The 16,949-nt window shown below is 46.0% G+C and overlaps 1 protein-coding gene across 8 annotated transcripts in view; it reads right to left on the bottom strand.

Moving 5' to 3' along the window:
* The window catches only part of scarb1 (scavenger receptor class B, member 1), a 72,801-nt gene that overhangs the window by 32,061 nt on the left and 23,791 nt on the right, over positions 1-16,949 (bottom strand). For all 8 annotated transcript variants that reach the window (XR_010021231.1, XM_063073990.1, XM_063073991.1 and 5 more), the window contains exons 4-7: positions 6,944-7,085; positions 6,097-6,300; positions 4,895-4,990; positions 2,254-2,369 (exon numbers count right to left, since the gene is read on the bottom strand). Coding sequence is in view for 7 of the 8 variants with exons in the window: in XM_063073990.1 (XP_062930060.1) it covers positions 2,254-2,369; positions 4,895-4,990; positions 6,097-6,300; positions 6,944-7,085 (558 nt within the window). In the remaining variant the exon portion in view is untranslated. The remainder of the gene's footprint in view (positions 1-2,253; positions 2,370-4,894; positions 4,991-6,096; positions 6,301-6,943; positions 7,086-16,949) is intronic.

The raw sequence follows: 16,949 nt of genomic DNA, 5'->3' as shown, positions 1-16,949 counted from the left end.
ATGTATTCACGGGAGAACAGAAACTCCTTACAGACAGTGGTGGGAAATGAACCCAGGGTACCAGTACTGTAAAGGCGAGAGGAGAAGATGGTGGCCCGCCTGCACGTGCGCAGCCCTCCGGTGAAAAATGATATTGTATCTGTTAAATAGGGGCCGTGGACAATTCTGATTTGACGCAGAATGGATGTGAAAGCACAGAGGAACATCTGGAGAAATTTCTGAAACGCCCGTTCACTGCTGTCGTTACTGTGTGGTCAGGAATCTTTCGGAGGGTAGGCCTCAAAATCCCCGGCCTTGCCTGCTTTTGGCGACCGAGAAGGAGGTCGAACCGTTCGGACAGAGATGGCGCTCAGTACTCGGTGTCGGAGAGCTGATCAGAGCTCGAAGTTTTCAGATGACTCAGAGTCAGATTGCGGTCGGCGTGGCAGGGAGAGTTTTTCTTCCCTCTCCCGTCTGCGTGAGATGTGGGACATTTCAGAAACTTTAAACTTTACTGTGCTCACGGACTTCTTCATCAAGTTATGGTATTGTTGCACTGTTGTAACTATAAGTTATAATTATGTGGTTTTGTCAGTTTTTTCAGTCTTGGTCTGTCCTGTGTTTTGTGATATCACACCGGCGGAAATAATGTATCATTTCTTAATACATGCATTACTAAATGACAATAAAAGAGGACTACGTGTCTTCATAATCTAATCAGTATGCTACCGTGTCTCCCAATTAGGGAAAGCCAACAGGGTTCTGAGTGAAGCAAGTCATGTTTTTATTAACTTGATTATTTTTCCCTTGAGCCAGGGACAAAGGCAATCAATAAATGTGGATGTTGTCTGTATGGATTTAGTAAGGTGCGTGACAAGGTCTCGGTGAATGTTATTCAGAACTGGCTTGCCTATTAAGGCAGAGGGTAGTGATCGATGAGACTCATTCTGGCTGGAGGTCTGTATCTAGTTGTGTTCTACAGGGATCGCCCCAATAAAAAATGCAAGTGGATGGGTTAGTAGGGTCACAGGCTGCTGGTGTTTTGAATAGTGCAGAACAGTGCCAGGTTACAGGTCAGTCACTAACATGGGCAAGGAGATGGACAGTGAAACTTAACCCAGCCAAATGGGAGCTGTTGCAAATTAGGAGATCAAATGTAAAGGGAAAGCCAAGATTATTAAGTGTTGATGTATAGAGAGATGTTGGGCTGCATCTGGCTGTGCAGGGTGATGGGGTGAAGGTGCCCTATGGTATGCTTGCTTTTATTAGTCAGGGTATTGTGTTTAAGTGTTGGCGCGTGGCCAAGTGGTTAAGGCATTCGTCTAGTGATTTGAAGGTCGCTAGTTCGAGCCTTGGCTGAGGCAGCATGTTGTGTCCTTGAGCAAGGCACTTAACCACACATTGCTCTACAACAACACCGGTGCCAAGCTGTATTGGCCCTAGTGCCCTTCCCTTGGACAACATCGGTGGCGTGGAGAGGTGAGACTTGCAGCATGGGCAACTGCCGGTCTTCCATACAACCTTGCCCAGGCCTGCGCCCTGGAAACCTTCCAAGGCGCAAATCCATGGTCTCATGAGACTAATGGATGCCAATATATAAAAAAAATTGTGTTTAAGTCAGTAAGTTATGTTGCAGCTTTATAACATTCTAGTTAGGCCACATCTGGAGTACTGCATACAGTTCTGGTCACCTCATTATAGGATGTTGAGGCTTTGGAGAGGATGCAGAAAAGGTTCACCAGGATGCTGCCTGGCTCAGAGGGCGTGTGCCACGAGGAGAGGTTGAATGAGTTTGGGCCGTTTTCTCTGGAGCAGGGGAGGCGGAGAGGTGAGCTGACAAAGGTTTATAGGATTATGAGAGGTGTAGATAAGAGCAGGAGGCAGCATCTTCCACCTCCCCCCCCCCCAGAGGATGTGCATTTAAAGTGGGAGGGGATAAATTTAAGGAGATGTATGGAGCAAGTGTTTTTTTCAAAACAGTGGTGGGTGCCTGGAATGCGCTGGCATAGACAGTGGTACATAAAAATACAATAGAGGCATTCAAGAGGCTCTTGGCATGAACGTGCAGAGAATGGATGAATATGGACATTATGCAGGCAGAAGGGATTGGTTCAGTTAGGCGTTTAATTAGTACAATACCTCGTGGGCTGAAGGCTTGTTCCTGTGCTATGTCCTATCTGACCAGCAATGTGTCGCGCCCTACAGGTAGGCCAGAGACAACATACTTCACAGCAGCAAAGGTATGATTATGATCAGTTGTGCTCAGTCTCCTACCTACAAGATTCTGGGCTGTAAAAGGTTAATGAATCTGATGGAGTTATGAACGGAGGCCACATTTCACCGGCTGTTCCATTAATCATGTTGCACTGTTCAGTGTGCCAGTAGTTTACCTGGATCAAGAGGGAAAGAGTCTGCATTTAGTAAAACATTTCCTGGTTTTGTACTGCACTCGTATACCCGTCAGCTCCTCACTACGACCTACCTAGCCAAACTAGACTGGGGGGGTGGGGAATGCTGAGCAGGAACAAGACATGGGATGAAGTAGTCTGCCAGCAAGAGCAGGTTTAGTAATCAGTAATCAGGGCAGCTGGGACACAGTAAAGGGAAGGAAAGGAATACCCAGTTAAACAGCATCAACTTCAATGCTCAGGGTATACAGGTTAGAGGATGAACTCAAGAGCATGGATTGGCTCTGAGGGCTGGGGATGTTGAGCTGTAACAAACACAGCTGAGAAAAGCAGGGCAGGCAGCTCAGTGTTTCAGCACAGACACCACAGGCATAGCAGGGCTCCAGTGTAGTGAGGGAAGGGAACACATATCAGCAGTACTTAGAGATGACATTCCGGGGGGATCGTCCAGAGAGGTCAAATTGGGGGGGGGGGAAGAAATGTATTTGAAAAAAAAAATAAATCGCTAATGGGACTGTACTATAGTCAGTGGAAATCTGTGGTGTGTAAAAATTATACAGTTGCGTTGGTAGGAATTTGCAAGTCCCCAGTATTAACTGGGCCAACCAGAACCAGAGTGTAGTCAAATCAAGTTTGTCATTTAACTACATACATGTATATGGAAATGAGTCAACATTTCTTTGAATCGGGGGGAAAAGCACATAACACATGATAACTTATGAAAGTATGGATAAAAGCTACAGATGAATTACACAAAAGTGCATTATATTAAATGTTGTAGGGTACGGAACAGGTTAACCAGCGACACTTTGAATATGATGTGGCAGGGAGTTCAGAAGCCTAACGGCCTGATGGAAGAAGCTGTTTCCCATCCTGACCGTTCTTGTTTTTCTACATCAGCGTCTCCTGCCTGATGGTAGAGTCTCAAAGAGGATGGATGGGCAGTTGCTGATAAATGTCCCCGATGGGTGGTAGGGAGACCCCCCATGACCCCCTCAGCTGTTCTCACGGTCCTTTGTAGTAAGGGACTGGATGGGAGGAATTTATGAAATGTGTCCAGGAATGTTTCCCGAGTCAATCTCAAGGGCCTGACTCAGGAAAGTGCAAAACTAAAGCTCCTCTTAGCAGAAGCAGGGCAAGTAACGTTGGCTCTAGTTCTATTAGTTTGAAGATAGCCATGGGAAAGGATGGACACACATTAGACCACCGTGCAGGTGCTTCAGCCCATGATGTTATGATGACATTTAACCCCTAAATTCAATCTAACCCTTCATTCCTACATAATCCTCCATTTTTCTGTCATTCATGTGCCAATCTAAGTTTCTTAAATGCCACTAATGTATCTGCCTCTACCACAGTCCCTGGCAGGTAATTCCACACACCTACTCTCAATGTAAAGAACTTGCCTCTAACAACCCCTCTGCACTTTCCTCTGGTTACCTTAAAATTATGCTCCAATTAGCCATTTCCACCCTGGGGAAAAGATCTGGCTATTCACTGTCTCAAATTAATTTGTACACCTCCAAATTACCTCTCATCTTTCTTCATTCCAAAGAGAAGCCTTAGCTCGCTCAACCTGTCTTCGTAAGACATGTTCTCTAATTCAGGCAGCATCCTGGTAAATCTTCTCTGCACCCTCTCTAAACCTTCCAAATGAGGCAACCAGAACTGAACACAATCCTCCAAATGTGGGGGAATCAGACTCAAACTCAATCCCCTGACTAATGAAGGCCATCACACAGTACACCTTAATTTGCACAGCAAATTTGAGGGATCTATGGACGTGTACCCCAAAATCCCTCTGTCCCTCCACACTAAGAATCATGCCATTAATCCCGTATTCTCCCTTCAAATTTGACCTTCCAGAATGGATCACTTTAGCAGGTTGAACTCCATCTGCCACTTCTCAGTCCAGCTCCACATCCTGTCAATGTCTTGTTGTAACCTACAACAACCCTCTATACACTATCTGCAAGTCCACCAGCCCTTATGTCATCTGCAAACTTTCAAATTATATATTTTTAAAAATCAACAGCAGGGGTCCCAGAACAAACCCAAGCAGAACACCCCTGCTCACTGACCTCTGGGCAGAATACGAACCAACTACTACCACCCTCTGGCCATCCCGATATTTGTGTTCCACTCAGATAACAAATCATTCAGGCTAAATGGGTTGCTGGACTCCAAAAGTGAGAAAGCAAATCTTGGAATTCAACCCAAGAGGATGTAACGCAAAATAAAATATAAAATTTCCCCATTACAATGACGTGAGATAATGGATGGATGAGCTGTCTACTCTCCTGCACTATAATACGTCTGATCTGATCTGCCAAGCTCCTATTCCCCAGCTCTTTCACAAAATCCTGACATTTATCTCCTCTTCCAGTCACATCTAAATGGTAAAAGAGGGGCACTGGTATTACTTTCCATTTGAATAAAAAAGAATTTGAAAAAAAACTGGCCAATGACACAGCAAGAATACTCTAACAAATCCATCATTTACAAACCTCTTTTAAACCATTCCAATTATCCACCATGTGAACTTTGGTGATATTATCAACTCCTGTATAAACTGTGAACAACCCTGAATCTGAGTTGTTCATCTGTAAAGAAATGAGAAAATTGACATTACGTTTTCATGCCAAGATGAAGGTCTACAGTTCAAGTATTTTAGGTTCTTAAAGTTACAAAATAATTAATAATATATAGAGAAAAGCTGTCTGTCTGGTCCATCCAGTGCATCACACCTGGCAATTTCTGCTGGATCTAGTTAAGCACCAATCTAACAGGATAGAGTTGGCCTCCTGGAGGACCAGCGTGTCATCTGTGGGCAAAGCCATGGGAGGTGGAGGAGATTTTGAGTGAACATTCATCTCCACTTACTGAAGAAATGGCAAATGGAATTTAACTTGGACAAGTGTAAGATGATGCATTTTGAGAAGTTAAACCAGGGGAGGACATACGTGGTCAATGACATGCACCGTGAGGATTGTCGTTCTGCTTGGTCTCTGTTCTACAAGCACATAGTTCCCTTAAAGTGACACCACAGGTAGACAGTAAGATGGCAGTGTATCAGTCCAAACAATGGTGTCCTTTACGTGTTTCTTATGAATGTCAAACACTGCTCGATATTAAGAACACAAAAAAAAAATGCAGGTCTACCATGCTCACAAATTGCTGGATTGCGATGGAGTTTCACGGTATGGGCCTGTTAGGTACCATGTCGTCACCTGCTACAGCCACCCATGCAAAGGAGATGTCATGCATAGCCCAAATGGTGCAAATTGTTTTGGACATTTTTTTCTTGTGATTGCAAGACCCTGTTGTACGTTGATAACTTAGAACACTGCATGTCCAATTTGTTGGTTCATTGCAAAGACTGATGGTGGGGAAGCTGAATGACCTCGGTTGTTTCACGGATCAGCAACTCGCGCTGTGCGGTCGCCCATAGCAACTGCCTGGGGGAGGAGATACCAGAGGGGTGACAGGCTCAGTGGATGACAAGCTGGATTGCGTCTGGTGCAGGTTGATGGGAGTAGGCAGTTTAAATGGTTCGGCACAAACTAGATAGGCCAAAGGGCCTATTTCTGTGCTGTACTTTTCTATGACTATGTGAGGGAAAGCCATTTTTGACTAATCTCTCTGAATTGTTCTAAGTGGCAGATTCGACCACAGGCACTGTTTAATTGTCTGGATTAAATATACAAACCTCAGCAAACAACCCAAACTTTCCTTTAAATGGGAGCATGCCTGGAAACATTCGATTAAGAAAATCAATGAATGAATCATCATATCCCCACATTATCTCCTTCACAGTCTTCTTAATAAATGGAGTCTCTTTAAAGGCTTTCAGGGCTGTGCTGAACACAACTTTCAAAGGATAGGGCAAGTCTTCAACCATTAAAGCTGCACCCTGAAATTAAATAGAAATATTTCAACTGTGTATATTTAAAATACTTTATGCATTGTATTCAAACCATTCATTCCTGACTTTTTCTTCTACGATAAATGCCTCCTGATCCTGAACACAAGTGAGTACTGGTCCTCAGTGAAACACCTGTAAAACTGATGAACTAGACAGGGGCACAAATGACATCCCAGAAATATTCGCAAGTTAGGACTGGAAAAAAGGAGCTTTGGAAAATTACTCAGGGGAGAGGTCACATACAAATTACTAGATCTGCAGGATGAGAAGTCCCCAGGTTCTAACAAACACCCTCTTCCTCACCAAACCTCTCATTTCTCACCTTAAGCCTCTTCGCCTGGTCTTAGATACCTCTGTTTTAAGAAAGTTTCTTACCAGCAATGAGAATCCGTAACTTATTATAATGTGGAAAGTTTGAAGGAGAGGGCTGTTAGAAACCACTCAATGTAAACACAAGGAAGGAGGGAAACAGACAGAATAGCTAAACAAATTATTCGACTACGATTCCCAACAAAAGCCTACTAGAACACACACTGTTATAAAATACAAGCTACACCATCATAACCTCATGACATTTGCAGCCTTGCTCCTCATTCCAGACATAGAATACTAGCGTGAAGTTCATACCTACCAAGGTAATCATGTTGGGGAAAACCAGCTCATCGCTTTCGTTTCCAGCTGACCCTTCAGGGTAGAAATAGTATCGTCGATATTCACGGTACGAGACCGTGTAATTGTTGTGAAAGGTTATGTTACTTTTCTGTCGGTATTCTCTGTAAAGCAAAACTAAAAATTAATACTGACACCAATTATAACAAAGCAACTTGTAACAAAAGATAAAATGCTAATTAAATGTGCAATTTCATAAACACATGCATGGGTGAAGGACATAGTGGCAAGACCATGATCATCCACTTCCTTGAGGTAGTTACTCTCCTTCTCTTGATGGTGACCAGGAGAAGAGCTGGGCAGAGTTCCAGAAGTTGGACACAGAGACAAAGGAATGGCAACATCTATGGCAAGATGATAGATGTCCCATTGTGCTTCCACGATACTAGTTGGGAGCTGCCCACTGACTAATGGACAGCCCTGCAGCAGTATATTCAGAGGACGATGGCCAACTTCATTAATAACTTTTGACATCCAGGGTTTCTTGAACTTGCTGTCCATTCCAAACACACTTTCGGGAATGCACTGGCCCTGAGCTTTCACTATTTCACTTCTGAAGGACTCCTGTGTGTCAAGTGTAGACTTGCCTGCAAGTTGCTATTCCCAATCTACTTTTACCATGTCCAGGAGGTATAAGACTCTTCTTCACTCCGCTAAAACCTGCAGGTCACTCTTGAGAAAGGTTTAACGCTGACTTAGGCTCCCCCCAGATCAGGGTCATGTGAAGCCCTGGTGATGGTGTGAAGGGGTAGGTAAATAGGGGTATAGACTGAGAACAATCATTAATTAATGATCAATCACCTTGTGGGTGCCTTAGTTTACTGTTTTGGACAGTCAGAAAGAATCTTTACCCTGCAACCGGTGACGTACTAGTCATTGTTCTCTAGAGACAGGCAAAGGCTCAAATAAGGAAATATCTGATCTTGCAGAAGCAGTTCAAGGTATAGCTAAATATGGGAAGTATAGTGTAGGGGCTAGAATGTTCTGGAGAAAAGGGGAAGGGTCCGAATGAGGATCCGATGAGCTAGCTTTAACTTGAAATAATTATAACTAACTGACCAATGATTATTTTACATCTAATTGTATCTTAGCATGTGATTAAAATGATTCTAATATTATCTAAACTTGTAATGGTAAGATTTCCTGCTACCTGATCAACGTTATAAATTGTGGAGAATTGTGTAATTCGGGGGCAGTGTCTGGACTGGCTCTTTTGGGAGATCAGCCTGTAACTTCTCCCACAGCATGCTATGAGTAAAGAACAAAGGTTTGAAAAAGAATTACGTGGGTTAGTGTTTTTGTGGTACTTTGTCTTTGCATCGGTCGGTCCAGTATGACAATTTGGCAAGCCAAAGCCAGGAGTCCAAAAACGAGGGTCTCGTGAGACAGTGTCAGTGGTCGACTCGGTGGCGGTGACCTGAGACAGCTGGGCCCACAAGGTAAGATTTACCTTGACCTCTCTCATTAATTGCCCACCTTGACGATCCCCTCATCTGGCGGACTCCTTCCGAAACCTGAGTTGAGGATTGTCCGAGTACCACAGTTAAAAGAGGGGTTACAGTCCCCGACGAAGTATTGTGAGTATTAAAGCCTGCCGGTGCTAACAAATTGGGCAGCGGATTATTGGTAGTGATCTATTACATTTTCTTTGAGTGTGTTACAGCAAATTGGTCAGCAGGTTAGTGGCAGCAACCTATTACATTTTGGAGCTGGTAACCATTCTAACTGGCGTGGGGGGGGGGGGCCGAGGCGTGTAACGCAGTAAATTGATCAGCACGGGGCAGAGCAGACGTTGGCCAAACACGGGAAGTGGCTCTCCCCTGCAATCTATCCAAATGCTGTAAATACATTTTGGGGTACACTTGTGACAATTTGCCTGTCTCAGCATCCTGCCTTAGACCGGTTGTTAAGAGGGGAAATCCCCCACGCAAAGTTCAGGACCCTGAAGTGGGAGTGAGAAAAGGAGGCGGCTGACCCACCCGATTAGGGAGCATGGGGCAAACATTAGATAATTCTGTAAATAACACGCCATTGTTTAAACTTTGTAAAGATGACCCAGAGAGAGAGAATGATTACTGAATTATCAGCATGCCTAAATAAGAAATTGGAGAGTGAAATTTGGCCTCTGGGTGGGACCTGGGATTTGGATAAATGTCTAAAGGCAGAAGAAGCAATTTGGAAGCGTAACACCGGATGAAAATGGAAGGTTTTAATGTCCAATTGGAGAAAAACAGCCGAGGAATTAAATCACAGATCTAAGCAAAGTAGTTGGGAGCATAACGCACGTCGCAGAGGGGTTAGTGTTAAGTAACAATGAAGGAAACTCGAAACTGTGGGAGATATTAAATGGACTGTGTGAGGATCACGATAAGAATAAGGAAGAACAGGATAGGGAAAAAAAGAGATAGGTGGGCTAAGGATAGACGGAAGGATGATGATGAAGCCGGGAAAAGTAAAACTGAGGTACCTCTTGACCTGTCTGGACTGTCCATGCTCTTTAATGATAATGAGACTGAGGAGGAGGAGGTATGGCACAGTCCCGTTGCCCGCAGTCGACCCCAACCCACGGCACCACCACCCCCACATAACGTTACTGCTGCCCAAGCCCAGGCAGCTCCGAATTCACCGTCCCCAAGCCCAATATCCTCCCCAACCAGGGGAGAACTTTGGTGACGGGGGAGTAATAGGCGCCAGGCTAGGAGGCGACAAAACCTTTTGGTGGGAGATGGCCCACTGATAGACCCTGAGACGGATACCGATTATGACTCGAGTACTGAAAATGATGATTCTGAAGACTCGAGACCCAGAGGGAGAGGGATCCCGGGGTAATTTCCAAACAGGACCGTTCCCAACCCTAGGGTAGGACAGCCGAACCAGGCGGCTACTATGCAGGTTTATGCTCCTTAGAAGCCCCAAGAAATGTGTATGATCATGAATCAGGCCCCGAACAGGAAAAATGATCCCAAGGGTTATATGGTTGGTACAGCCCAAATGTTTCAGGTGACTCCCCAGGATCTTTTTAGCTTGTGCTGCATGGCCATTACGACCAGTGACCAGGAGAAATGGAAAGAAGCTATAGGGGATCATGCCAATTGGGAGTCCTTTTCCACCGCAACCCTGCCCGCAGAACGGGTGGATAAGATAACAAAGGCTCTAAAGAAGGCTTTGCAGCGCCCCGTAGACATCGCTAAGGTCCTTGAGCGCCACCTAAAGGCGGGAGAAGATGGTTGCGATTTTTGGGAACGCTTCTGCTCCCTTTATGCAACCTACACTGGAGATGCCGCCTATAATGCCGGGAATACTTCGCCCCAGTTTAATTCGATGATATTGCAGTGCCTCCCCGAGGATGTGTCCAAGGCTATTAGAACGGATATGGACCGGCCCAATAGGAATAAGCAGGCCATGAAGAGGGCAGTTGAGCATTTTTGGAGTCATGTAGGGATTCCAAGCCAACCAGAGTAAAGCATGAAATTGTGCAGCCTATGCATCCGGTGGTCCCTAATCCCGCTACGATTTTAAGCAACATTCCACCGGACTCCCAAGTTTTTACTATAGTCAATCTGCAGCCTGTGTGTTGGTTTTGCAATACTCCTCGCTCCTGAGTCACAGAACCTTTTTACATTTACCTTTCAAGACCAGCAGTACACCTGGACTAGCTTACCCCCAAGGACTTGTGCACTCCCCCACCATTTTCTCGCAGATATTGCATAGGCAGCTTAGAGATTTACAGTTTCCCGGGGGCTCTACGGTAAAACAGTACGTAGATGACCTCCTACTGGCAAGCCCGTCAGAAACCTCAACCGTGCAGGACACCGATACGCTTCTGAATGGTCTGCATTCGTGGGGATATGTGATCTGACCCCGAAAAGTGAGCAGAGCCCAACGGCAAGTGAGACTTCTAGGAACCCTTTTGAGTGCAACCGAAAGGCAGCTCACCCCAGAAAGGGTAACCCCAATCCTTGTGATGCCCCTGCCATCTGCGCCGAAAGCCATGCGTGCTTTCCTTGGGCTGGTAAACTTCTGCAGACAGTGGATTCCCAATGTTGCTCTGTATACAAAACATTTGAGCCCTCTGGCTTCCAGTTCACTTACGGGGCCCCTGGAGCTAACTGAGCAACCGAGAGAGGCTTTTGAGGAATTGAAGAAATCGCTCTCGAGGGCACCTGCTCTCGGCCGCCCAATCTGTGACCGTCCGTTCCAGCTTTCTGAGAAGGTTTTGGATGGCTGCACCACTGCAGTGCTCACTCAGACTCATGGGGACAGACGCAGGCCTGTTGCCTATTATTCCACTAAGTTAGACCCCGTAGCGCAGGGATTACCCCCTGTTCGCAGATGCTCCTGGCCATTTACTCCCTAGTTATGGCTGCTTCCAACATCACCCTCCAACAGCCAGTGACAGCGTATTCGTCCCACACCATTGTAGCGCTGCTGACCACCCACCAAACCCAGCATCTGACTCAGGCCAGACTAAACTGTTATGAAATAGCATTACTTAATAACCCACTCCTCACCTTTGCATACTGTGATAACCTCAACCCCGCTATATAGAGACGGCACCTGTTGAGTTGACTGAGCCTCCTCATGACTGTCTGCTATGGAACCACTTCCTCACCTCCTCCGGGACTCCCATCCAGAATGCCATGTGTGTAAGGAACCTCCTTCAGGCCATACTCCTCCCCGAAAAATTAGCCATTATTAAATGTTCGGCTCATCTAAAAGACAAATCTGCAGTGACTGAGGGAAATAACAGGGCCAATCTGGCTGCCAAGCAGGCTGTGCAGGAGGCGACCGCTATAGTCTTAACTGCAGAACAATTGGCCTTCACCCTGACTAAAACACCACGCGCGCCGGGCACTCCAGACAGGGCTACAGTTCAAAAACTCCAGGGGGATGCCCCGATTCAGAAAAACAACTCTGGAAGACACACGGGTGTACGCATTTGGTGTCCACAGGCCTCTGGCATACCCCAGTTGGCCAAGTTTGTATTCCTGATGCATTGCTGCCTATGTTGCTCGATTGCTTGCATACGGACACCCACCTCGGCAAGGGGGGAATGAGTGATATTTTACTCCGCACATGGTGGCACCCCAGGCTGGAGGAGGCTGCTGCAGTAAAAATACAAGCCTGTTTGATTTGCCAAAAGACAAACGCGAGAAAGGGAGCAAAGTGTGCCCCAGGGAAAACCCCCTTGCCAAGTGGCCCTTTTGAATGTATTCAGCTTGATTTTATCGAACTACCATGCGACCCCATGGAACGCTGACATGTAGCCTCCCACCCAAATTGATCTAAATGTCCTGGGGGCCGAATTGCAGAAGTACTTTCCCCAACTAATATCCCCTCTGAAGTTTCTTCACTCCCAGGTACAGAATACCCGAAAGGAGCCTGGAGGTCAGGGAACGGAGTGGCCGGAGTTGAAAATTGGAGATTCGGTATTGATCAGGGATTGGGAGCGTCCCAAGCTTGTATCCCTGTGGGAAGGGCCATTCCAGATACTACTGCAAACCCCAACGGCCGTTAAGGTTCGAGGGCACTGCCGCTGGATCCATCTAAGTGATTGCAAACGATGGGCTCCGCAGGTGGACGAAAGACTATCACTGGACTTTTCACTATCATAACTACCTCCGCGGTATTAAGCCTGGAGGACAATTTAGTTTATAAGACTCATATGCGTCCGCATGGTAACCGTACTGCATGTTATCCTTTGGTCAAATCTGTCGAAGCATTGTTTGTTGCTAACCCGTCAGGGCTAATTTGGGCGGAACATGATCTAATAGTGGAGGATAGATCGGGGCAGAATGTAGGGGGATGAGAGGAAAGCTTAAAAGGGGGGCTATGGGAAAGTTCCTCAAGAGAGTGGTGAGACTACTGGCGAGGGCATTGGGGATTATCCCTCCTGTTTTGCAGGGGAAGGAGAGGGATGTGTCTTTGCCAGGGTTCCCAGGGAGATACCTTGCCTGAAGAAACATTGTCCGGACCGCCGATGTAGGATAGACCAGGGAATATTCTCTTGCGAACAATGCATGCCCCTCTTTAAGGGAACTCAGTATGTGTGTGGATATTGCAATGGGACTCGTGTCGGCAGGTTCAGAGAGTTTGAATAATCCTCCCTGTATCCACAGGAGCACTTGTGGTATGATAAAATAGTGAGTTACAAAAATACTTGCTACAGGGCCAGGAGAGGATATGTGTTATTGTTTAATGGCATTTACAGCTACCACCGCTCTGTCTAACCTCCTTGCAGTAGGAACGATTGGACCATTTTCTGTTCCCTGCCCTCAGGTTGCCCAGGTTCAATGGCGACTGAGAGCTCGAGCCGTGGGTAAGGAATTCTGTACTGGTTGGAGGAATCCCGTTACTCTTCTCTGGGCTATGGGTTTCTGAGCACTCTGTCTCGCTCTGGGGAGTTCCGCAGGAACCACAGCTGCAAAGAACAGCAACTTCCTCATTTGTGGGCTGGGGAAACAGTACGGTGGAAGGTCTGGAGGCCGTTAACAGAGAATTGGAGTTGCGACTCAACGCACAGCAGACCAGGTACGCTGTGGATTGTCAGTTGGCCCAACAGGGAGGGGTATGCGCCATAGCCGGAGACAAGTGTATCACCCATGTTACTGACGAATCATACAACGTGACCCATGCCACTCAGTCTATTAAGAAACAATTGGATGATTTCAGGCAGGGTTCAGGGAAGGGGGATGACTGGTTAGGGTGGTTGCAGGGAGGATCATGGGGGTCCTATTTGCTGCATGGGCTGATTATCCTCATTGTTATAATTATTGCTTGCCGTGTGATAATGACCTGCCTGAATGCTGGCTGCCGACTTTGCACGGAGACACTGATGGCGCTCTGCACGACACCCATTTGATTGGTCACCATGGTATGATGAAAAGGGGGAATGATAGTGTGAAAGGATAGGTAAATAGGAGTATAGACTAAGAACAATGATTAATTAATGATCAATCACCTTGTGGGTGCCTTAGTTTACTGTTTTGGACAGTCAGAAAGAATCTTTACCCAGCAACCGGTGACATACTAGTCATTGTTCTCTAGAGACAGGCAAAGGCTCAAATAAGGAAATATCTGATCTTGCAGAAGCAGTTCAAGGTATAGCTAAATATGGGAAGTATAGTGTAAGGGCTAGAATGTTCTGGGGAAAAGGGGAAGGTGTCCGAATGAGGAACTGATGGGCTAGCTTTGGCTTAAAATAATTATAACTAACTAACCAATGATTATTTTACATCTGGATTGCATCTTAGCATGTGATTGAAATGATTCTAATATTATCTAAACTTGTAATGGTAAGATTTCCTGCTACCTGATCAACGTTATAAATTGTGGAGAATTGTGTAATTCGGGGGCAGTGTCTGGACTGGCTCTTTTGGGAGACCAGTCTGTAACTTCCCCCGTAGCATGCTGTGAGTAAAGAATAAAGATCTGAAAAAGAATTACGTCTGTTAGTGTTTTTGTGGTACTTTGTCTTTGCATCGGTCGGTCCAGTATGACAATGGGAACATGCACCAGCTGCTCCTGTGACAAGTCCTGGTTATGTGACCACTGATGCCAGGCGGGCAATCTCTGAACCAAGATATCCTTGTACACAAACCTCTCAAAGCTGATATCCTGCGTTGCACATGAAGTGCATGGTCTTGTGACTAATAAAATTAACGTTCATCCGAAGGAACCGGGCGGACATTACTCACAATCAGCAATCCAATAAATTTCGACAGCAAAAGCCGAGTAAATAGTAAAATTGGCCATTACGTTACGGGACATAATTAGGAATAAGCATAGAAGGAATGGGTCAACAACAACCCGAGTTTCCATCTACCAATCTGTCAACCCTACAGCGTGGCAACAGTGGACCATTCTGACCACGGCTAGTCCCATTTCTCTGCATTCGCCTTCCTCTGCTGGCCTTGCACCTTGTCCAACTGCACCGTACTCCCCGACTGTAACACTACATTCTGCAATCTTGTTATTATCATGATGGAATTGTGCATGGCGTGATCCGCCTGGGTGGCGCACGGGACTACCTTCAGGCAGCAGGGTAGCGGCGTGGTCAGTGCAACACTTCACACCACCGGCCGAAAGGCCGGGTTCAATTCCGCAGCCCTGAGGAGTTTGCACAATCTCCGCTCTGCAGTGTGGCCTTCCCCTGGGTGTTCAAGCTGCCTCCCACCTTCCAAACAAAAAAAAAGGACAAACAGGTTAGGGTCAGTGAGGTGAGCACCGGAAACGTGGTGACACTTGTGGGCTGCCCAGCACTAACCCCGCTGATTTGATTTGATGCAAACAATGCATGTCACAAAACCACAAGACATGGGAGCAGAATTAAGCCATTCTGCCCAGAGTCTGCTTCACAATTCCATCGTGGCTGATTTAATTTCCTTCTCAACCCCACCCATTACCTTCTCCCAGTGACCTATCACGCCATAGCTAATGGTTCCCATTCCCCTGCCAAATTAGTTTAAACCCTCCCCAACAGCTCTAGCAAGCCTGCCTGCTTTTCCACTGCATACTTTGGTGCGCAAATATAGCTAATCTTTAAGCTTGCCAGCATTACCGAGGGCCATTCTGAAGATGACCCACTCCTCCAAACTGTTTCCTGTTACACAATTCCCAACCCCATATTCACGCAGTCCATTTGACAAAGATCTTTCTGAATACAAAAACTACATCTCCCAACTCAACTGTCCATGTGTTACATCCCCAAACAACCGTACCAACTTTCCCTCCACGATCCCGCGCCGAGCCTGCTGGATTATCCCGTGATGCTTTTTTAATGTTCTGCTATTATCTTAATAGTTTCGGCACATTTGTAATGTCACATATTGGATTAACTAGAAATCCAATTCCTTCCTTCGTCGTTGTCCAGCGTCTGCAGAAATCTGCTTCTGATCCCGTTCCTACCCAAATAGTGGCATAACATTCGCAGATTTTGCAGTCCTCTGACCTCTCCAGAGAACTGGAAAATAAGTTGGATTACAATCCACGGATCCACTTTCTCTGAACGTCTAACAACGGCAATCAGGTCCAAAATCGGGATCAATGCACTTTGTGCCAAAATGAGATCCCTTGGCTTTGGTGAGCATCTATCACAATGTCACGAGAAAACAAATGGTCATTGATGATTTGTGCAAGGAGAGCCCCATTAGTGGGATGGGAATTGGCTCCACCTGATTCAGGAAACTTGAAACCATACATGGATCTGTTCTCTTTTTGACCAAAATCAGTTCTCTCTCATCCTGGAAGCAGTTCAACACTCACCATATGGGACTCCATACCATTGGGCATTCCTATTCATTCTCCCAATTAAAATTTTCCCACATTACACTTTTTCTCCTCCTCCACTTCCCCAACCCAACCCTGCTTCGAAAACCCTCTGGCTAATTTCTAATCCAGCCTATACAAGCAGGAAGTACAATGTGTCAAAGTGGGACAGAGTCTCAGCTTGCCAAGTTGTTGAGAAACACTGCATGAACTTCCTCAATTCCATCTCTACCTTCCATACATTGTCATTCTCTGCTGCATTTTGATTCCCCTTTATCTGCATAGTGTCACGTGAATCGAATGTCATCCTGCACCTGTCTATTAAGAATCAATGCAATCTCCGGTTAAAGACTTCCAGTTTAAGACGGTGTTACTGAACGCATGTAACAGCTCCTGGTAGGTGAAAAGGCAAGGAATTTGACTATAAACATGACTAATAACACCTTTTCTGAAGTATGTGGAGGCGGAGTAAAGGCAAGATGGCGCTAAACGGCAACTCCTTTGTTTGCATCTTCAGAAACAGCTCGATTTCCATCTTCGATATTTCTTTTTTTCCCCCTTTTCAAGGTTCTTTTGAAGACCCTGACCTGAAGTTACACTGACTTCAGTTCTTTGTGGAAATGGGACCCGCTGTCAGGGCCTCACGACCGGCGGCTTTTTCCATATGCCAAGGACGAGGCCTGGAAGACTAGCGTGCCTTC

This window comes from Mobula hypostoma, chromosome 21 (genome assembly GCF_963921235.1).
Source record: "Mobula hypostoma chromosome 21, sMobHyp1.1, whole genome shotgun sequence".
NCBI classification, from domain to species: domain Eukaryota; kingdom Metazoa; phylum Chordata; class Chondrichthyes; order Myliobatiformes; family Myliobatidae; genus Mobula; species Mobula hypostoma.
Note: the sequence above shows the minus strand (reverse complement) of the source record. Positions and strands in the feature narration are given on the sequence as shown.